Raw genomic sequence first — 22,580 nt, 5'->3', positions numbered from 1 at the left:
CATTATGCCACATGAAATGTCCAATTTCCCGAAAATTGAACTTTTTGGCTTTTTCTGTTCATATCTACAAGACCATACGCTGTGGCGGCACTAAACTTAGAGATGCGGCAGTAGATCGCCGTGCAATGTTCCACAAAAACCGCCACTGCTAAAAAAAAACACAGAAAAGCAGCTAGACAGAAACACAGAAAACACACAGAAACACAGAAAAGCAGCACGTTTTCGGTGCCAAAGATGCGCAGCCAATGCCCCATAGGGTGCTGGACATTGGGCGCGAGTGCACGACATGCCGGAGAAGTGTCCTCAGAAAACCTTAGGTTGGGGTTGGCATCGACCTCCTATCAACGTTAGGGTTGGCGTTTATTTTTATAACACCTCTTTATAACACCTCCCAGCCCCCTCAGATGGGAAATAGCTGAATACTTCCAAACCTTGACTCCTTGACATTCTTGCCGCACCCCTACATAGATGAACTTTCACAAAAATATCGCCATTGGACTCTCCTTAATTCGGAGAACCAGTCTACCCCTCAGCAGCCATACTTCTTTAAAACGGGTTTTCTGATACACCCCAAAAAATGTCCATTCGCACAATATATCTGAGAAAGTGTCCTGACTGCGACAACCTGCATTATTGGACCATCCCCGCGAACAACCTGCAATTCGGGTAATGAACGCTTTGCGTAAAAAATACGGGAAACAGCGAAACTGGATTTGCGCAGAATGTTCCCTGTTCCCTAGATCTTGCCTGCACCAGCGTACCGCATTGCACAGGTTACCCCGTTGGTTTGTTGCTTTGTCCTCTTGACATGTCAAAGTTTAAAAAAAAATCGCGCTAAGCCCCGTGGTGAGCCTTCACTGAATGCTCGTTTAGTTGGTTTTCGCACGATTTTGCAGGAGTTCGCCTACCTTACGTAAGCGCTGATGACTTCTGCGATGCCACCTTTACCCGTCATGGACATATTCCCATTTCCGTCACAATCGTGAGGACTTTATTAAGCCAGGGCTTCACTGTTAAGACTTCGTGGCGAAGGGCATCACAAAATGGTGGCTGCTTAGAAGCAGCGATGATGTGCGGTGATGTATTGATATGTCAGTTGTGATGTGTTAATCATCCTTGATCATTACATGGAACATATATCGATGCCGATATGAAACTTCGTGAGTGAGCACCACGTCAAAGTGGTGACCACTCCTCCCAATACGTAGTGTGGTCTAAAGCCGTTAGATGTGAGCTTCTTCAGCGCGTGCCAAACTAACAGCTCCGGTGTCACCGGTGGCTACGCAGCTACCCAGGGCAACGTATGCTCACTGAGAGGAAGTTGTTGAAGTCCGCGGGAGTGGAAAAGACTCCTTTCTGCCCGAGTCACGGACTGGTACGACTTCCGCGTTTGGAGAACATTCGGATTAAACCTGCGATACCGATCCGAACTCTGGCAACCCAGGGGTTATGGCAAATAAGATGAAGACGGGCGGCGGGATAAGCCTAACAGGCTGTGGGAATAGGGGGGGGGGGGGGGCTGTTGGGATCGCATGGGACCAAGCAGAAGTAATCATTGATCATGAGCATGTCCCAATAACCAACATCGAAGGCCTAATGCGAGCTGCCAGAGAGGCAGATCTTGTATCTATTTTCCGGAAAACAGATTTTTAGGGCATTGCTTGTAATGTCTGGATATGTTCCCGCCTCCATTTTCACAAATGTGGTTTATCACGTCTAGTTCTGTCTGCAGCATGCGAGTGTCAATTTTCCCATTCAAAATATAATTTTAGGTCACGTCGTCTCCAGATTTCAGTTTAAACCCCTTCAATTCTAATTTATTCTTTGATCTCAGAGACGCGGTCTCACCCATGATCGCCAAAGTTTCCAAACACTGGAAGATTGGACTTGAGGCAGCCGATGCTCAGCCAAGGATCCCTACCTTCGCGCCTCTATTTAGAAAAGACAGCATTTCCAGTGAAAACCAAACAGGTGAAAAGTGGTTACGACGACAAATCGAGTCAACAAAGTCTGTCCCGAGTGAAAAAGGCCGAAGTCCGTCCCGGTGACTCAGTTGGTTAGAACGCCTGTCTTCCAATCCACACACCCGCGGCGGGGTGGGTTCGAGTCGCTTTAGGGCGCTCGCCATTTGCCCTTGACCGGTATCGCCTGTGGCTGGTGGCAGCGGTCGCACTAAAGCTCAGTTGACGTCAAAGGGCAGGACGGACCGTGACGAGCATTGCGGCACGTTAAGCTTTTGCCACTCAATTCTGCCGTTTCCTAGAATCGCGCGATCGGATGGTGGAGGTCAGGGCTCTCACAACAAGCACTGCTTAGCGTGAGCGCTGATCCCAGAAATCCATCCATTTAAAGGCTTCGAATCAAATTGAAAAAACCAGGGTACGTGGGGTCAGAACAATCCCAAAGGTAAACAGATGAGCCATGCGCACGAGCAAATAGCAGTCACATCTGTGTAAGTGTGATAAGGGGGCAATAGGACGTGATCATAAGTATGTAACGCAGTTAAGGCTGTACAGGAACGCAGTTAGAGTGGCAGGGTTTAATTGCGCCTTTCTTAGCCCTTTACAAAGGGTGAGATGAATGCATTTACGACCCAGTGTACTTTTAGCACTGATATGATCAGGTAAAAAATGCATCACTGTAAACGTCCTAGTAGATTTTTTTTCACAATAGCTCCAATACATTCTTAACCACACCGTTTCTCCCTTAATGTGGCGCAATACGGACATCTCCCCCCCCCCCCCCCCCCCCCGCCTGGGCTGTTCACCACTGCTACCATCACCACCACTAAGCCGATTGTTTGTCAATCGTCTGCAGCCATTGTAGCACTGCCAGCCTCCCAAGGTCGTTCGGGTCGGCGATCTACCTGGCAAGGACCGGTTTACATGGGTCGTTCGCCGAAGTGCTGCGTTCTTAACTGACACCGTCGGGGAAATCTCTTCACATGGCGCAGGACTTAACGTCCGACGAAGTGGCGCTTCGGCGGACCATTTCAGTTTATCAGGGGCTTTGTCCTGCATTCCTCTTTACTGAGGAAAAAGCTTAGATCTGTCACTTGAAGCCCGCAAGCGATTCACTATCCGATATACAATAGTTGCCTTCCTCTTGTAGTTGCGAAAATGGTTGTCCGAGGCCGGACCGAAGTCATCAGTTTCGACAAGTTCCAACATTATTCCTCGCTGACAATTAACATGCTGGAACCCTTACCTCCGATCGTGTCGAACCTTTTGCCATCCGATGCGCCATAGTTGATTTCCTGTTACGTTTCCAAATTTGATGGCCCTGGGTCAGGAAAACAGTCTTGAAGTAAAGAAAGCACACAAAGACGGCGTGGTGCACATGTTTACGTAGCAATTACGTGCTATTCGTACATACGCACGTTTGCATTTTATCCGTTTTAGCCGATGCACGTAAGTTACAAGGCTCTCAAGTAAACAGCTCGCAAATCAGCGTACAGCGCATCGCTGACGTCGCCTGGCAGCTCGCTAGGTTGACGAGGCCTTGTAGCCCTGCCGCAGACGGACTGACCTTGGAGCCTGAGCCGCAGTGAATATGAATCCGTAGAGGCTGGGCAAGTGCTGGTGAGCTAGACCGGTAAACCTTCCGCGCAGTGCCGAATCGACTCGTTTCCGTGCAATAAATGGCATGCAGGAGCCTTTCATCATTAGAGGATGCTACTGTTGCCCAATCACCTCTGGTCAATACACTGGTTTTAGACGTCACTTTTTGACGGAGATGACTCCACTCCCTGTCCGCAGCATGATCTATGTAGAAATGCATGCTAGCCTGTTACACCCCTATGACTGTTAGAGATGGCTGAGGTGACTGAGGTGACTGACTGTGACTGTGAGGTGAGGTGAGGTGACTGAGATGACTGTGTTAACCACTTCCGAGTTCTCAACCGGTTTGGAAGCTACAGAGAACTGTCTCCTTGGATGGATGATTCGTGCCTTTATCAAGTGTGCTGTGGACGTCGCTGGTCCAGCTGAGACCATAGGCAGGGCCGATACAATTGCAGGGTCAAACGCTATTTTATATCGTCTTTTTTCTTGCAAAACAGGGTCGTACACCCTGAAGCCGCATTTTGGTCTTGATGCCGATAGCTTTCCGAGGGCGTCCACGTCCTCGGTCGCCCGCAGAGGGACACCCCGTAAGTTCATCTCAGATAACGCTGCAGCTTTCGTTGGAGCAATACGCAAGCCGCGAAGTCTTCTGCAAGGATTCGGCCAAGAAACCATGAGGATAAGGACCACACATTTAGGCATTGGTTGGAAGTCAACGCCTCCGGCTGCGCCTCACCTTAATAGCAGCTGTAAGTCGGTGGTCAAAAGTGCAAAGAGGGCTCTAAGGATGACCTTGGAAGCGGATGATTTGAGCGATAAGGAGCTGAAAACGGTCTTCTGCCGTGTAGAAACAGTTTGATATTCTGGACCCGCAACCGCAGTCTCATCAGGCACAAATGATTTCCACTCCTCTCAAAACATCTCCACTCGTTTCTACGTCGTTCTTGATACGCCACGTGCGGCTACACCTCAGTTCAGAGGACTCAACACACCACAAAACACAACACAACGGTGGCGTCGACTTCAATAGCTGACTTCCGAGTTTTGGTGCTGCTAGATGCTTGTGAGTACTTAACCCCGAGCTTGTAAGCAAGGAAGAGGTGGACTGAGCGATCGCAAAGAGCGAAATGTTGTGTTTTGTGTGCTTTGTGTCACACAGTTTTTTCTGCTGACACGTCGGCATCTCGAGGCTCATGGTCTCCTGCCAGACCATCAAAGACATTTCCTGGTCGGGATGAACTTGTGTGAGTTTAAAAGCGAGAACTCTAAATGGGCTTTACAAGCAGCCAGTGAACAACATGGCGCAGCTGGAGCTGGATGGCTAAGATCTGAAATCGTGAGATGGCTGACAGCATCAGATGAAGCATCAAGTTTGAACGGTTATGCAGACTACCTTGCCAATACTTTTCCAATGCACGCATTCAGTCTAAATGACAGATAAACTCAGCGATTCAGCGTCGGGGAGATGTGAACGAGTGTTGTGGGCTAGCTAATTAATCGAGTTAACACGCGCTCGGGTGAGCGGGCTTAATTTAAGCCCCCCCCCCTCCCAAAGTTTTTCCGGAATGGTTTACGCATGGTGCGGCTATGCCGCGCCAAATTTTGCATAGCTGTGGACAACTGAATAGCGGATCGCTTGGTATCAAAAATGTAAGTGTACCTCGTAAGATCGCGACCTACGGCAGGTCTGAGTCAGGCCATAGATTCGGCGAAGACGATTTCTGGGGATCGTTCAATTTGATGCAACAACGCAGTATTAGACGAAGCCACACGTGTCTGAGAGATTTCTTAGGCAACACAGCAGTTGAATTGACAAATTCCATTTACCTCAAGTCAGGTATGAGTATGAGGGTCAGACCAAGCTCAAAATCAGCCTGTGTTTTACTTTAGGAATTGCTGTTTGGGGTAGTTTCTGGTGCTCACTTTGAATTTATCGATAACAGAAACTGCACTACACATCTTCCATGGGATTTCTAAGTCAGAATAGGTCACTGACCTCAAATGATCCAGGTGAACATTTTGTTTTCAGAAACATACTGCAAGTCGCAATGATCTACGGTTATTCAAATGCAAAAAACAAAACAGCCTTGTATGATCTTCATTCCCGTGACCTCCGAAAGGTCAAAAAAGGTCACTGGCCATGCATGAGCATCAGTGACCTTTTGCTTAGAACGGGTATCTAGGTTTACGGTTGTTGCATGGGAGGGTCTGGGGCACCTTGGGCGCTGATCTGGAGTTTGACTTTGTTTGACACTATTTTACCCGAAGGTCATGATCTAAGAGCCTCAAAATTTAACACAAGTAAGTTGTTGTACATGCTAACGGTAGTTCTCCTAGTTTCCGAGATCTCAGGGGGTCAAATTGTCCCCCACCCGAGCAAAGGATATTCAATCGGCCACCAGCGCTCGTGTATAATTAATGTAACAACTTCGGGGCGCATTTAACAAACATGGTCTTCTGGAACCTCAGGACCAGTTGCGTCTAATAATAGCGCAGGGTAGTGTCATTGCAGCACCATCAAGGTAACAGAATGAGATCCATGGTAACTACTTTCAAGTCCAACATACGCTGGCATCGTTTTGTCACAGCACTGCACTTCTTTCTTTTTTGGTAGTCCCAGAGTGCAGCCCTAGCCCGCGACAACTGTAGTTGCCGCCACTGGTCTCGCCATGGCGACAACAAAATCTGCTGAGGGCCGTCGCCGGCCGTTAAGGACTAAAGGTACCATTTTTGAGCTGCTTTATCCCGTACAATGGGGGCTTGTGGGCTACAAAGTGGCACCTCTACTGGTATGAATAACACAGCACAAATGAGTGCTGGTGATTGGCACAGCGGACGGCGAAGGCCATTTACCGAGAGGCGCATTAGTTGCAGCTGGAACCAGCGCGTCACGATAGACCATTTACCGAGAGGCGCATTAGTTGCAGCTGGAACCAGCGCGTCACGATAGACCATTTACCGAGAGGCGCATTAGTTGCAGCTGGAACCAGCGCGTCACGACAGACCATTTACCGAGAGGCGCATTAGTTGCAGCTGGAACCAGCGTGTCACGATAGACCATTTACCGAGAAGCGCATTAGTTGCAGCTGGAACCAGCGTGTCACGATAGACCATTTACCGAGAGGCGCATTAGTTGCAGCTTGAACCAGCGCGTCACAATAGACCATGCGAAACTCTTTCTGGGAGCGAACGTGCGCTTCGAAAGAGACACTGTGCTGAATGCCATAGGAGAAAAATAAAAGTAAAATGCTTCGTTACATTCGTGTGATCATGGCCTCATAGCTGCGTATGCTGTTTCCTGAGCAGATTGTTTCGAGCTTTCGTAGTATTTAACTGTTAAGGGTTTTGACAAATCAAAAGAGAGTGTTCTACAGTTGCATGGGGTTTTGAGCTGAAATAGCCATTTTGAGGATCGTTCGGTGCAATTCAAAACCCTACCTTCTTAAAACCTGAAATCGTCTAGTTACTGGGCTAAACGCCGGCGAAGACATGCGGAATATTCCATGGCCATTCAGGCGAGCATGACACAGTAGCAGCATCATTCCAATCCTGCCACACCACAGGCCATGCAAAATTTCTGGAAAACCCCTGAGTGTTATCATTCAGAAAATCCCACTGAACAAGAACGAAATGAATAGCGACGGTTTTTTTCTACGTAATCACGTAAGGCTTGGTGTCGTCAGGTTATTGACGTCAAAATATTAACGGAATGTCGTCTTTCAACGCGTTCTGGGTTGTTTTAGTAAAACAAATGGTACATAGTTATATAAAACGGAGCAAATCGTGCCCTTTCGAAGCGAGTGGGTCGTATCAGGTGATGGGGGGCCTTAAATGGGGGCGCCAGGTTGGGAGGCCTTTCAGCCTTTATCCGTCCTGCGCCCCCTCCGCTTACCAAGATTCTGGCTGCGCATCTTCGTGGGTGAGCTCATTGTGCACTGAGCATGGGTACACTAGTATAATCGGGTGTGACCACTGAAGAGCCAGCCCAACTAGCAACGCTTTTAAGCTCAACCCGCGCTAAGCAAGACATTGGCATTGTGGGGGTTCATTGGCCACACATTCGATCTGGAGCGGATTAGCGTCGCTTTCCCTTCAGAGGCGCAAAGGCTTGGAACTGTGCCCACCAGAAATACAGCAGGCTTGCAAAGCGTATGCAATGACATGAGCGGGGAAAGGCATTTTCAATAGGAGGGCACCTACCTTAGCTATTTGGAGAAAAGTTTTCGCTTTCGTTAAAAAGAGGAGAATTTTCGTTACTAGTTCATGAAGGAGTGCCTACGTTTTGTTTCACGCTGCTTGAAATGCACATCTTTTATTGATGAAACTTTGGGCTGTCCAGAACCTGCGTGTAAAGGAGCTGTGATAGCCACGTCTGTTGTGAACACTCTGTTCTTTTTAATGCATAGATAAACACGCCCAAAAAAACTAAGAAAATTACGATGAATTATGCGCGGACCTCGCTTTTCGATATGCAAGATAGACGTGCAGCTTCGCTCTTTCAACTTCACAAAGCAGGAAGCTCATGCAGACTGTCATGCTTCCAAATGTCATTCCGATGGCTATGCATATGGACTTTAAGGAACATCTAGATGTAGTCGGTCATGCCATATATACACACACACACACATATATATATATATATATATATATATATATATATATTCAAGACCCAGATCATAAGTGGACAAATCCTAGAAGTTTTTCGCACCTGTCCCCTATGGCTACTTTCGAGACCTTGACCCCCAATCAGTTTGAGAAATGCACACCCATGATGGCGAAAACCACAGAACACACGTCGGAAAAAAGGCGAATGGAAAGTATAAGTGCTTGCGGGCTTCCCTCGGTAAGCGATTTAGACTTAATGGGCGATTTGCATTTGCAATAGTCAACAATGCACCTAGAATCGTTCATGGGATTCCCTGGCCACTTCAACCTCTAGCTGCCGGGATGCTTGACTGACGGGAGCAGGGTGTCATGTGCTGACTATTTGGTGGGTCGTGGGAAACAAACATCATTCGTAAGCCAGGTTTTTTTCTGCCAGCACCATGGGCTGAATCGCTTGCAGCCTTGACGAAGATCAATGGGTGACCGCCTATCCCTCCCCCTCCCCTTTTATACGCGTTTCCGTGCTGGGAGGTGGCTGTTTCAAATGCCTGAAGAGCCCGATTTGATATGTTTCAGGAATCGATTTAAAACCAGGAGGAAAAACTTAATTCTAACCTGAGATAAGCGTCACCAAAGCGCCTACCTATTTCATGCCACCAAGTCAGGTGTTAAAGCTGATGAGGCACAACAAGGCAGTACAAATGAAAATAACTGACTCGTCTGTCGTTAGCTTATCATCTGCTTACTAACAGAAAGTCAACTATTGTCCACCTTCAAATATTGCTCTCCAGATTTCCACTGCGGTTGAAGCGTTGCTATGTATGCTTTACGTCCAAAAAAACATATTTGCTACCACTGCAAATGCCAGATGTCGCTAATTTCGAAATTTCACCAATCGATGCTGCTGGAATGTTTCCGTGTTGTCTTTGGTGAAGTAATTTCGAGACACATTCTATGAAGTCCCAATGGAAGAGCTCTTTTGCGGTAGCGGTGAGCTTTGCTGAAAAAAAAAACACTATCGTCTTTCTTAGGAAGGTTCGAGCTACAGTTCTAATCGACTAGAAAAGAAATGTTTGTACCAAAGCTTTGAAAATGCGCATTTGCAGGTTTTAGACATAAAACACAAACAACGACGCCCAGTGTTGTAATATTTACAGGCCATGATGCGTCGGCGCGCGGCTCAAACCAAGCGGCGTTCAATGGGCAGACGAAAATAATGACGCATCTGAAAAAGTACTTTTGAACGTTTGAGAGCATCAACTCATACATTTAGAAGGCAGTCGTGGTAGATGCCTTACCAAAATAATTTTTAGATGTATGAAAGTAACGGCTTTGTATTTATCGCACTCCAAACTGGTGCTGGAATATGATGGTAGAACTGAAGGAATAAAAAGGACTTACATTTTGCGTGCTGCTGTTTCTGATAATCTGTTTACAAACACCTTCAAATTAATGAAGGCAAAATATACGCCCCCTTTATCGTTACATCGCACCAATTGACCTTGAAACTTTCGGAAACTAATTCGTAGCGGTCGTTCTCGCGCGCCCCGGGGTCGCGTGATGGTATTATCTGCAGTTTATCGGCATCAGAAATCTGTTTCATCTGTCTGGTGTTATCTGCAGCGGTCACTTAACGGTAGCTGCCACCCAGGCCAGAGATGTTCTGGCTCCTACGATTGGCAGTGCGCAGGCTCAAACCTTCGTAATTTATTTCAGTTATCGATGCTGCAAAAGGAGTGACGTTCCCAGGCAAACATGAGCTGGTCTTTTTACCTTTTTCAAGAGAGAAGTCTGGTGGATAGAATGCAAAGAGATTTTATCGCTGCTGGCCAAGGGCCCTTGACACGACGTCCGGTTAGCCCTTCAGGTCCAGCGTCGGTCTTAAGAGGCCCTATGGCCTCTCGAGAAAATGGTTCACATCTGTGCGTGTACCCCTCCGCACTGATAATAGAATACGACTTGGCCGTTTACCTACTTGTTAAGCTTTTGTTTAGCGTCGGGAGATATAAAGAAGACGATATCAATGTGTCGATATTGTTACATAGACATGATTATGTGTTATTGATAAATTAAAAACGATACCTGAATTTTCATGGGTAGAGGCCTATCACAACGGCGTCACGCAGGAGAAGTATCCGGCGGGCCGTCATGGTTTTCCTCATGCTGCTTCGCAATTGAACGCAGAGGCCCAAGCGTGCATCTTATCTTTCAGCATATATTCGGTGCTCCGGTATTCTGAAGATACCACGGGAATCGCATTTCTTCCAAAACGTTCATGCTCGGCGCTCCTCTTAGTCAAAATCCAATGTATTCAGCATGAAAATGGAATCATTCTTGGAAAATCTTCAGCGCCTAGTTATAACACGTTACCAGCACATTCGCGTTCGAGCAGTATCAGTGCTATAACACTTATCATTTCCAGCAACAGTTTCAGGCCTGACAACGTCTGAGAGAACGTTGCTGCTTGCAGACAGATATATTGCAAGTGCAAACAACAAACCATCCCTGATCAATTCCAAATGCCGTCTGCATGTTGGCATGCAATTCAGGCAATCACAATGACTTGACCTCTACAATCACGTGCACCTTGACCCGCGGGTCGCTGCCGGTCTCCGTGACAGTTGTCTGGGAAGGCTGCGCAGCGCTGCGCTTCGGACCGTCCATGGCCGCTAGCAGCTTTTGCAAGCTGCTCACGCCGCCCAGTCTCTGGACCAGCGCCAGCAGCTGCTGCAGCTCTGCGATGTCCGCGATGTCCTTGTCAACCATCGTTTCCGTAGTGGGCGAAGGAGTTGCTGCGGAAGACACCACCACCGAGTCCTGTGTAGCTGGTGTCGCCGCGGGAGGACGCATGACTCGTGGTACCACTAACGGTGCAGGAAACGCCGCAATGTTAGGCTTGGCCATCGGTGGCATCTGGACCAGCGCCGGCGGCTGCTGCAGCTCTTCGATGTCCGTGACGTCCTTGTCGACTATCGTTTCCGCTATGGGCAATGCGGTTGCTGCGGAAGAAACCACCAACGAGTCTTGTGGAGTAGACGGCGCCTCAGGCGGACGCGTAGTTCGTGGCACCTCTAACGGTGCAGGGAACACCGCAACGCTAGGTTTGGCCATCTTCGGCATCTCGTCGCCAGGTATCGCTTGCCCCGGCGTGAAAGGAGATGGTGTTGGAGCAAAGCTGGTGATTCCAGTGAAAGGCTGTTCGACGCACGTAACGTTCTCGGTGCATTCATCTCGTTGCGAATCATACTTCTGACCGTGTGTGCACGAGCGCACTTGAGACAGACCTTTGTTACAGACGTAAAACTCGGTGCAGTTGTCCATCTTTGCGAACCTGCCATTCTTTGGGCACGCGAACACCGTGATGTTGTCGTAGCCGGGCGTGGGGGGCGGGCTGGGCGTGGTCGGCGGCGCCATGTCACCGCCAAGCAGACCCTCTTTCAAGGCTTCAATAAGAGGATACGGCCGTCCGGTGCACACTCCACGGAAATCGTCCTGGGCCAGCGCCCACACGGCCGCCCCGCCCAAACCCTGCTCGCGTATGTAGGCGCCCTTTCTTTGCATCATGACCTCGTCGTCGTAGGCCACCCACTGATCGCCTTTGACGGCGTATGGGCCGACTGCGTCCGGTTGCGGACGGAACGCCTGCCAGCCGTCCATGCTGACGTGTTCGCAAATTTCGGTAAAGGACAGAGAGCCCCGATCCTTGGTAAGCTTGCCAGCGTGTCCTTTATCCTTCGCTGGTGCTCCGAACCCCTGAGACTCGGCATCAGCGAGAGTAAATGTGATCCCAAAAGTGGGTACGGCCATTACCAACCGAGCTGGGTCGGCGCCGGCCTCTTTCAATACCTGAATGGCAAAGTCTGCATAGTACGAAGTGTCGGGGTCAGCGGCGTATAGTGGAGCGTGGTGCGCCGTAAGATTTTCCGAACCCGCATGATAGGTGTACAGCAGCGCGGTCATGTAGTCGACAGCCTTGGAAACGCGACCAACGTCAAAGTTGTTTTGTATCTGGTCGCTGATGGCCGGTAATGTGGTTGCCAAAAGTAGCTTGTCCTGGCCTGATTCTTTGGCTTCGCCCGTGAAGCCAGCAGCCAGAGCTTCCATGAGCCTGGCGTGGTGTTCTTTTTTTCCTTGCACCTTCCAGTCGATGTCAATGCCATCAAATCTATGCATTCTGATGTACTTTATCGACTCCTTCACAAAGCGCTTGATTTTGGCTTCATCGCTAGCCAACTCTGCAAAGGCGTTTTGCTGCAAATCATTAGATCCGCCTATCATCATCATCAGCTTCAGAGCCGGATTGGCTGCCTTCAGGGAGATCATATGCTTATATCCCTGTAGGGTGATGTCGGAGCGCTGATCGGCCGGCCCCAGTTTCTGTTCATCGTTGGTGTTGACCGTCGCGTAGTGCAGATGAGTGCAGAGGTGTGGGGGGATGTTTTTTGGTGTGAACTTAGCAATGGATGCTCGGTACTGTCCCCAGCTGGTGTAGTAGCAGATCAGTCGATTTGGGATGTCCTGGGTGGAACACACTGCCGCGCACCAGCACGAAAGCAGCAGCGTTGACACCTGAAACACGGACCAGACGAGTATGGGCTTTCAGGGACGTGTTAGGTTAGTCTCGCCATTGGAATTCGTATGCTATACTATAGCTATTGTTTGCGAGCACTGTTCTATATTCGCGCTGACTCACAATCTATGCGTGTTTTTCACTTTCACACTCCGAGAGAGTGGACGCCTCAGAGCCTCCCCTAAAATCAGTCAGGCCAGAGTCACGGAGAAAACTACATTGGAAACCTCGTGTCAAAATGTATGTGATGATGATGATTTGGGGTTTTAGGGCGCATCGACTGCTATAGGTCATGCAGCACCCATAACTATCAATTTATGCAGAGGCGTCAATCAGAAAAGTGCATCAACCAGGTCACCCTATAAAGTCTTGGTAATCAGCCTAGCATCATGATGAAAAGATCACTGGGAAATCTATAGCGCGCAGAAACTGGAGCACTTTACCGAACTCGACGGCGTTCGAAGAATCCCCTGAAAAGTCACATAGCGTGCGACTCTGGACGTGGTGTCCGAAAAACGGTGCTCTCGTTGCAGTAAGGTGGCGGCAAGCGACCAGTACGTGATGCACGGTCAGCGGATCAGAGCATCGACCGCAGCATGGTCTGTCGCCAGCCAGTAGCAGGTGACGGCGCGTAGCATATGTGTGACCTATGCGTAACCGGCAAAGGGCAACTTCTTCCACCCTATTGTCCCGAAAGCACGACTGCCATAGTCCAATACGGGGTTTCACGGACCGCAACTTGTTAGCGCTCAGCGAGTTCCAGTGGAACTGCCATCGCTTCTGCATAAACGACACTGCGGGGTACATGTCTTGAGCTGGTAGTGGTGTTACAGGAATTCTAGTCCCTGTCGTAGCGCGCTTTGCTGCCGCGTCAGCAAGATCATTTCCGCATGTCCCCACGTGACTTGGGATCCAGCATAGAACGACCGTTTTTCCTGCTCGATCCAGTGAGCTAAGACGCGATTGGATGTCCTGGACCAGTGGATTCGACGAGGAGAAGCCGCCAACAGCCAGGAGGCTGCTCAAGGAGTCGGAAAGAATTAAATGCAAATTGCTACCGCCCACTTCACTAAAACAGAGAGCTTTGCTGATGGCCATAAGCTCGGAGGTGAAGACCGACGCGTGTGAAGGCAGCGTGAATGACCGTGTTGTGGATCCACACACAAAAGCGCACCCTACACCTGCGTCCGTCTTTGAACCATCCGTATAAGTCGTCATGTACCCGTCAAAAGATGCTATGTGTTCTAAGGCTGCCCCTTAAGTTCCGACATGAAAACGCGTTGTTTTTGCATGTTTGATAACGAAACATCCACTCTTGGCGATGCTAGCTTCCAAGGAGCAGTCATCGTGGGTTTAGATCTGATGACACGTCGTAGGTTCAGGCCGCTCGCGTCTAAAAGTTCTCTCATTCGTACACAAAAGGGGGAAGTTTGTGGAGACCGTTGACGAAGAAAAAACCTTCGTAAGCTTCGCGAAAACACCGCTTTGTGGGCGGGATGATCCGGGAACTGCGCCAGCTTGCACGTGTAGCGCAGTCCCAGCATCTGCCTTCGCAATGCTAGTGGGGGCTCGTGAGCCTCCACCAGGAGACTATCTATGGGCCATGTCCGAAAAGCCCCTGTAGCGATACGTAATGCGGCGTGATGCACCGTGTTCAAAGTACGTTTAATCAGGTCTGATGAACCGTCATACAAAAAACAGCTGTAGTCAAGTTTTGAACGAATCAGGGAACGATATAGGAGTAAGAGTGTCCTCCTATCAGCACCGTATGATGTACGTCCCACGCACCTTAGGATGTTAAGAGATTTTAAACATTTGTCGCGGAGATTTCTTATGTGCTCACGGTATGTTAGGCGTCGGTCAAATTGTATACCGAGAAATTTCGCGGTGTTGTCAGTGGCAACGCGTTGCCCATACAGCCTGATTTCCATTTCAGGACAGTGACGCCGACGACGACAGAAATGAACTGAGGTTGTCTTCGATGTAGAACACCGGAAACCGTTGAGCACACTCCACTTCTCCAGACGTGTGACAGCCAGCTGCAGCTGTCGCTCCATCGTGCGAGTGGTCGATGAGCTACACCAAATAGCGAAGTCGTCTACAAACAGAGAACGGCTGATCCCATGCGGAAGCGTGTCCCCTATGTCGTTAATCATCACTGCGAAAAGAATGACACTTAATACGCTGCCCTGAGGCACACCATTGTCCTGCGGATACCTGTCGGAGTGATGAGAACCAACACGCACGGCCGCGCGGCCGCACGCCGCACTATTCGAGAGGCGAAACTTGCATCTTGGCGCAGCTGTGTCAACTCACTAAATCGCCACACGCCGACATCGCACGTATGGGGCCGCATCAAAAGAATAGCTGGATTGCACCCACCAATCTCACTTCCCGTACTGCGAGTGGGAAATCAAGACATCACTCACCCAAGTGATGTCGCGGAAGCCATTGGGGAAGCCTTGTCAGAGCGTTGCCGAAATGGCACCTGCGATCCACGGTTTTTACGACACAGGGCTAGATGTGAAACTTCGCAAGTTAATTTTCATACAGGTGACATCCTGACATACAACAAGCATTTCACTATGATGGAACTTGAAGCGGCCATTCGCTCGCTGCGTGGCGTAGCGGAGGGGCCCGACCTCGTCCACAATGATATGGTACGGCATTTTCCTCCCCGTGTACTACGAGCACTGCTGGCACTTTTCAACTGTATATGGGAGTCAGGTAACTTCCCGCCAACCTGGCGAGAGGCCATAGTAGCGCCTATTTTAAAGCCTGGGAAAACTGGAGCGAACGCCCTTGATTATCGTCCGATCGCCCTCACATCTTCGCTTTGTAAGTTCATGGAAAGAATGGTGAATGTGCGGCTCTCGTGGACTTAAGAACGTCAAAAATTTTCACGAATGCTCAGTGCGGATTCCGCAAGAACAGGAGCACGACTGACCACATCTTAACTCTTGATACCGCAGTGCAAGCCGGATTTAGTAGCAAGCGCCATACCGGCGCCATCTTTTTTGACATAGAAAAAGCTTATGACACCACATGGAGACATGGAATTTTGATGAAATTACTAGATTGTGGCATCCGCGGTCACATGGGAAAGTTTTTACAAAACTTTCTGATTGACAGATTCTTTCGGGTGCGTGTTGGTTCTCATCACTCCGACAGGTATCCGCAGGCCCTAAACGGGGCCGGCGCCGGCGACGTCGTGGTCCTAGGTGGCGGTGGTGGCGGAGGACCCATAGGCGGGTCTCTCCGCGGGTCGGAGGGGCCTGCGGGAGCCTCCACACGCCTTCGGGGCGGCGGGAGGGTCTCCCCCGGTGAAGCGGTCACCTTGTTCGCTCCAGACAGCCGCTGGCTGCCTTGGCACGCTCCTGGTCTGCCAGGCGTGCCCGCTTTGCCTCACGGGCGCGCCTGTCTGCCTCGTGACGCTCCAGCGTCCCTGCCGTTCGCGAGCTCGCGCTCGCCAAGGTTGTGTTAGTCGTCGGGCTGGCAGACAGGGGGGCAGCCGACAGCGCCTGGTTACCCCGGTCACGCCGAACCACCGTCCAACCACCGCCCCCTGCCACCGACGGCGAAACCCCTGCGGGGGGCGAGGAGGTTGGCAGCACGGTCTCCTTCGACCGCTCCAGCGAGGAAGGGGGAGCCAGGGCTGCCAGACTGGAGTCCAGCACCTGGTTCGTCGACACAACCGAGAGACCAAAGGACTTCAAGAGCGCTACAAACTGAGCAGCGGTCATCTGATCAGTGGAGGTCGGACGTGCGGTGGAGATCTTAGCCTTTTCGGCGTATGATGTTCGAGGGTGGCTCTCCTCATACAATGTTCTGACCTCGCGAAAAGAGATATTGCGAGTGGTCTTAATGGAGATAATTTCTTTCTCCTTCACGTACGCTGGGCACGTGCGGTCGTAGGTCGTGTGCGGGGCCTGGTCTTTGTCACAATTCACACAACACGCTCTCTCTGAATCGCAAAATTCCGTTGTGTGCTCGGAGGAAGCGCATTTCCCACAGGCAGGCTTGTTGCGGCAGTACTGTTTGGTATGACCAAATCACTGGCAGTTGAAGCATCGCATGGGGTTTGGGATGAAAAGGCGCACTTTGACACGTGCGTATCCAACGCGTATTTCAGAAGGAAGATCCGGGCGATTGAATGTCAAGATGATATTATTTGTTGTCAGTTGCTCAGTTCCTTTTCTAGTGGAGATCCTCCGTGCGGCAGTGACGCCGAACACAGACAACTCGTCAGCAATCTCTTCTTCACTGACGTCACGCAGGTCGAAGCAGTTAATTATTCCTCTGCATGCATTTTTTGTCAGGTGTGGTGTCACTCGGATAGGTACAGAAACGTCTCGTTTGCCATCCTTGTCCCGAACGCAGTACGTGAATTCGGCTGCAGCCATCGCACGATCAGCCTCTGCTCCGTTAACAAACTCTACCTCCAGCCCTCCATCACGCAATTTGTCGCACCGCACCACATTTCCAAATCGGTCACGTCCGTTCTGTCGCTGAAACGGCGAGAGAGACGAGAGCCTTGTCTTATCGCTTTGGAAAACCAAAATTCGGGGAGATGGCGAAGATTCCCTGCTGCCTTCCGTTCTGCACATGGTCCTTCCCCCTCTCGGCGGTCGGGTGGTTTTTAGATTATGAGATGCCATGGAAGTTCAGTGAAGTTTCGGCACCGGGGCTCCCCACCCACCTCGGAGCCCAACAGGGGGACGGCCCAACACTCCCTCGGGAGGTGGTCACCGCCAGGGCTACCCCGGTGCTATACGGGGCGAACGACGCCTCCCACACGGCCAGGTGTAACCGGGGAGACCCCTCCCCGTCCTGACCGTGGCTCAGCGCCGCCGCCCCTCGACCCCTCAAGCCGCTGCGCGCGGCCAAGCGCCCCAAGCGGAAACCCCAAGGAGCACCCAACCGCAACGCGAGCGACAAGCCGCTAGACCCGTGTGGGGCCCCACGGGCCCCCCGCGCCCCCAGATATCCTGGCCAAAGTGGAGTGTTGGGACGCGCCGTGACTGACCCGCACGACGCGCCCCTCAGCCACCAGGATCCGACCAACCCGGGGACACGGGTGAGGGTGCACGGCGACCCCGATAAAACGAGGATGAGGAGTGGTGATAGGGCCGGATGCCGGAAAACAGGCAATGGGAAGAGGAGCGGGCGGGACCAGGAGCGGGAGCTCACGTACCGGCAGGGTCGCTACGCCCTGAGAGGAACAGCTTGCGCTGTCCACCCGTTACCGGAGCTGGGACCCGAGGGGGCGCTAGTCCCCTACACCGGCCGAAGCCGGTGCCCCTGCGGGGTGTCAAAATGTATGAAAAGGTTGTGATGAACAATGATGGATGAGACCCTTGAGAGCTCAAATAAGGTCACAGTAGTGACATAAGCATTTTACAAAGGATGGGATGAAGGTGACGCCTCAAACCTCAGCAGCTTAGCGCGTTTTGCATCCCAACGCTCCCACCCGAGGTAAAGGCTATTGTTGGATTAGCACGTCCGACTGTATCAAGAGATAAATAACCCACGCCAATGAGAGAAACGTAGTTAGAAAGGCTCAGTGCCATTAATCTAATGACCTCTAAGAGGCCGAATCTGGTCACAAGCGTTTAAATTTGATAAGTTTGACTTTGGAAAACCTAACCTAGCGACAGCAACCGGTACATGCTATGCACTGCATAGCTACGTTACGCGCATTGTAATGTTAGGGAGATAGGCAATCCATCCATGACGGAACTTTGTATGCACATGGACATCAGCAGTGTATCTGGTTGCGTGGACGTCCGCATTTTGTTCGATTACTCAAAGACCTTTGGATTAGATCGATGTCGTTTATACGTGCTGACTCGTCACCGATGACCGACTCAAAGCTAGCCGCTTGTTTTCATCACCTCGCACAAAAATGTGGCATTCTACGGCATCACATGAGCTCAAAGCCAGGCCAAATGGTAAGTACATTGGAGAAGGGGACCTAGCTTGGGCATGTAGACCTTGTTCCGTTCTCAAAAGGTCAAGGAGGCAGGAATTATGCTGTTCATAAATGCACTTTCGTGGACGCACGTGTGGCGTACCAAGCTGGCCAGGCACATCTGAAATACTCCCAGCACCGATGGTGTCACGAAGCAGTCGTAAGACGATGCAGGCATAAGACAAAGCAGGATTTGGCAGGCATAAGACGATGTCAACCCACATAGATAGCCATGGTTCGGCTGGCTGTTCATCTTTACTCAACACTTGCGTAGAAGAATTAAGTCCGAAGTCCTTGATAGACATACAATTTGCAAAGGAGACCAGCGCTTTCTACTGCAGGAACTGATACTACGTCCGTCTATTAAATCTCACTTTGAAGCACATGTGCTCAAAGTAATGCCTGTTTCCGAGATAAAGTATAGAACGTCATTTGATTCGTTGTGCATGCACATAACCTTTAGCATCAATGAACCGGCTGTCAGACAGTGAGAACAGACGAGGACAGATAACAATGGAAGCATGAGAGAACACGTGCCTTAAGCAACACGTACCTTCAGGGAACTAGCACAGCAAACCGTTATCACGACGTACGGCTTAAAGCTGCTGCTGGGATCCCATTATCGTCATGGACATATTCAGGGCCAGGGCCTGCAAATGTTTATCAGTAAGCGTTTGCACTGGGTCAGCCCCCAAAACAGTAAAGGGCCTCTGCACTGACCTTACAATGCCTACCTGGCTGACAGTGTGCCAGAGAATCCCGTGTCGGCAAATGAACCCAAGTCGGCCACGGGCACCTTTGCTGAGCAGAGACAGTAGAGAGACTCTGAATGTCAAAAGGCCTTTTGCTTTGGTTAAGATCCTCCTGATAAAGAAAGGAGACATGAGAAATGGTGATGCTAGGGTTTGCACTCACGATGAGACGGTGATCTTTGTCGGTCAGAGGCCCCAGTACAGAACGAGGGACCCTCTGCGCCCTTTGAAGCAGGCCCAGAAACGAAATTGGTGTCTCGGTGGCAATAATTGACGCCCTGCGCCGGCAAAGGACCCATTTGCGTCAGTGACGACCCCTGCGTTCATCCTGTGCCAGATGCCCAGGTGTGGGGGCCTGCCCCATCAAGACGGGACCGGTGAGTGATGTGCTCCTCTGGGAGTCCCCGTGTCGCCCTTATAACACCTGCTGCGCACCTGGAGCTGGGACAGAAGGGCCCTTCACCTCCCGGCCAGGATATTTCACCTGTGCGATCTTGTGGTTGATCCTCTGAGCGGAATTAGCAGTTACAGCAGCACGAGCATTCGAGATTATGCCACTGCGTCGAGTCCGTGGTGCTGTACGTGCTAATCTGTTCTAAGAACAACTTAAAAATCGTCCAGATGAAATCTACGGAACGGGATACATTCCGTACACATGCGAATTTATTTTATGATGCGTTCTGAAATACAATTTTCCAATCGTGATAGTTTTTGTCCTGGACATTCTTAAAGCGTCTATGCTCAAAACTTTTACATAATTGTTCGTAGATGGATCTCAAATAAATTACACTTTTCCACACACGAACAAGAGTTGGAAACATAGCTGCAAAGTTTTGACGTTGTTTCTATCTATCCTGGCGTTCAATCTACAAGCTCCTTAATATCTTTGTAATACCGGAGAACATTCCGACAATGCCCTGACTGCTACTATTCTATTGAAAAGGCTGAGTGAACCATCGTTAAGTTAATAGTACCTTCGACTTATTCAGTGCAGATCGCAGTCATTTAATTCCTTGTTTATTCTATTTGTTTCAAAATCCGTAACCAATTGTATCTGCTGGCAGATTCTGGATCCCCTTTCAGTCAAGGAAGTTCAACTTGTAAAAGAAGGTTTTGATCTCTGAAAAGATATAAAAGATATTTGATCACGGCCAAAAAAACGGCTGAATCTGGTCGCTCATTTATGGGGTGTTTTTTGTGGACCGGACTCCGCGCTGCTATTCCGCAAGCAGGAACCCTTTGTCGAGCGTGGTGCAGATTTCTTACCGTGACCGGCTGCGCCCCCGCCAACAGTTCAGATTTCTTGCCGTGACCGGCTGCGCCCCCGCCAACAGTTCAGCTGAGCGCAGACAATGAGAAGCCGTTCGTCATCCCGAACCCGAGCTCACCGAGCTGCAGGCGGAGTTCATACCCCGCCTGCAGCGGCTCCTCGACGAACCCGAGGACGACTGGGAACCATGCGAGGCGCTCCTCCAGTGCATGGTGGCCGACGCCTCTCGCCGCAATGAGGCGCACCATCAGGGGCGAGGCCAGGCCACTGCTCGGCGCCGAGGACAGCCCGACGCCGACTCCCTACGTGGGCAGTCCGGGCGGCCGGCGGTCGTACCGCCTCCTAACGGTCGCCCGGGTACAGCTGGTGGAGCGCTCCCTCCCCCCCCCCCCCCCCCCCGCTGCCGGCCGGACCGTCCAGCGGCGGGTGGTTCCCCTCCCCTCCCCAGAACGGCGGCCCGGCCCCTCCACCGGCCGAACAGCCGGACCGCCGCACGACATACCGGCTGCCCCGGCGCGAGCCGGCCGAGGCGAGTCGGCTCCAGCGCCTGTGCCGCGCCAATCGCGGCAAGGCGATGCGTGACGTATTGGCGGAGGAGAGCCCGTCGTGCCCGCTGCAGCCCGCCGTCATGCGGGAGCACTTTGCTGCTTCCAACCACGCCGCCGCCCCGTTCGAGTGGGAGGCCCACCCCGAGTGCGTCGAGGAGCCGGAGGAAGCCCTGCCCACAGCCGAGCTCTACCAGTACTTCGAGGCGGACGGGGTTTGGCGCCGTTTTTCCGCCGCCAGCACGGCGCCGGGGGCCGATGACAATATTGCCCCCGCTCCCTCAATACACATACGCACACACACACACACACACACACACACACACACACACACACACACACACACACACACACACACACACACACACACACACACACACACACACACACACACACACACACACACACACACGCACTCGCATTTACAGAGCTCTGTTGGTATGCTTAGAAAGATAATTCATTCATATATTTGTATTATGTAGATATTTCAATATTTGCACACTTTCATTTTCCTACCCAGCGTTAATCCCCTTAGCAAACGGCTCTACGGCGCCTCCGTGAACACGAACGCACTTCTCCAAATTCCATAATGCCCCACACCTACTGATGCAAACGGCGCACTCAACTGCTGAGCGCGGGAAGAGGAGGCCGGCATCTCTAGCTTCCAGACCACAATTGCTGTGTGAAAAACACACATCTGAGTCAGACAGATTCCGATAATTTGCAACAATACTGGTCAAATAGCGCGGGCTTGGAAATCTTTCAGTATAGTTACTTGTATTTTAAAAGCTGTCATACTGCTATATGGGCGTCTTCGGGGTTGGAGCCTGACAAAGTCATGACAGGCACTCACCCGCATAGCGAACCGAGCGGATCGGACCACGCCGAGCGGGGGTAGCACAAGGAGCACCGGCTGGCACGGAATGATGCGTTTCTGGTGCATCAAACCGGTTTTATAGCCAGCTGTGCTGGCAGCTGGCCACGGCGGGGCTGGTGTGCGACACTGCGGCTTTTCGCCAATGCCCCCGGCTGGATTAGTCTGGCGATACTGCACGCTCGGCGGACTTCCCCACATTGCATTGTTGGAATGAATTCCATGAACGGCCTTTCACGCGCAAGAAGATATCAATGAGACGAGAAGACAGAGAATGACTTGCATGCGCTACTAAAGCCACACATTGCATTTCGAAAATGGAAACTGGAGCACAGAGCCTCAGGCTCTCTGAAAATTGAGGCCCTCCCCCACTCTAATCACGCTGTATGGTACCTCCTCATCAATAATTGGCAGGGCGGGTGTCGACTTG

At 50.9% G+C, this 22,580-nt stretch overlaps 1 protein-coding gene across 1 annotated transcript; it reads right to left on the bottom strand.

Moving 5' to 3' along the window:
• Positions 1-10,384: 10,384 nt before the first annotated feature.
• On the bottom strand, positions 10,385-22,186 carry LOC119107830 (chitinase-3-like protein 1). The gene is made up of 2 exons (XM_037231389.1): positions 22,130-22,186; positions 10,385-12,737 (listed from the first exon to the last, which is right to left on the bottom strand). The coding sequence occupies exons 1-2, from the start codon at positions 22,133-22,135 to the stop codon at positions 10,722-10,724; spliced, it is 2,022 nt and encodes a 673-aa protein (XP_037087284.1). The 5' UTR covers positions 22,136-22,186; the 3' UTR covers positions 10,385-10,721.
• Between the last annotated feature and the right edge of the window lie 394 nt (positions 22,187-22,580).

The sequence above is a fragment of the Pollicipes pollicipes genome, unplaced genomic scaffold (genome assembly GCF_011947565.3).
Source record: "Pollicipes pollicipes isolate AB1234 unplaced genomic scaffold, Ppol_2.1 Scaffold_6686;HRSCAF=7923_pilon_pilon_pilon, whole genome shotgun sequence".
Lineage (NCBI taxonomy): Eukaryota > Metazoa > Arthropoda > Thecostraca > Pollicipedomorpha > Pollicipedidae > Pollicipes > Pollicipes pollicipes.
Note: the sequence above shows the minus strand (reverse complement) of the source record. Positions and strands in the feature narration are given on the sequence as shown.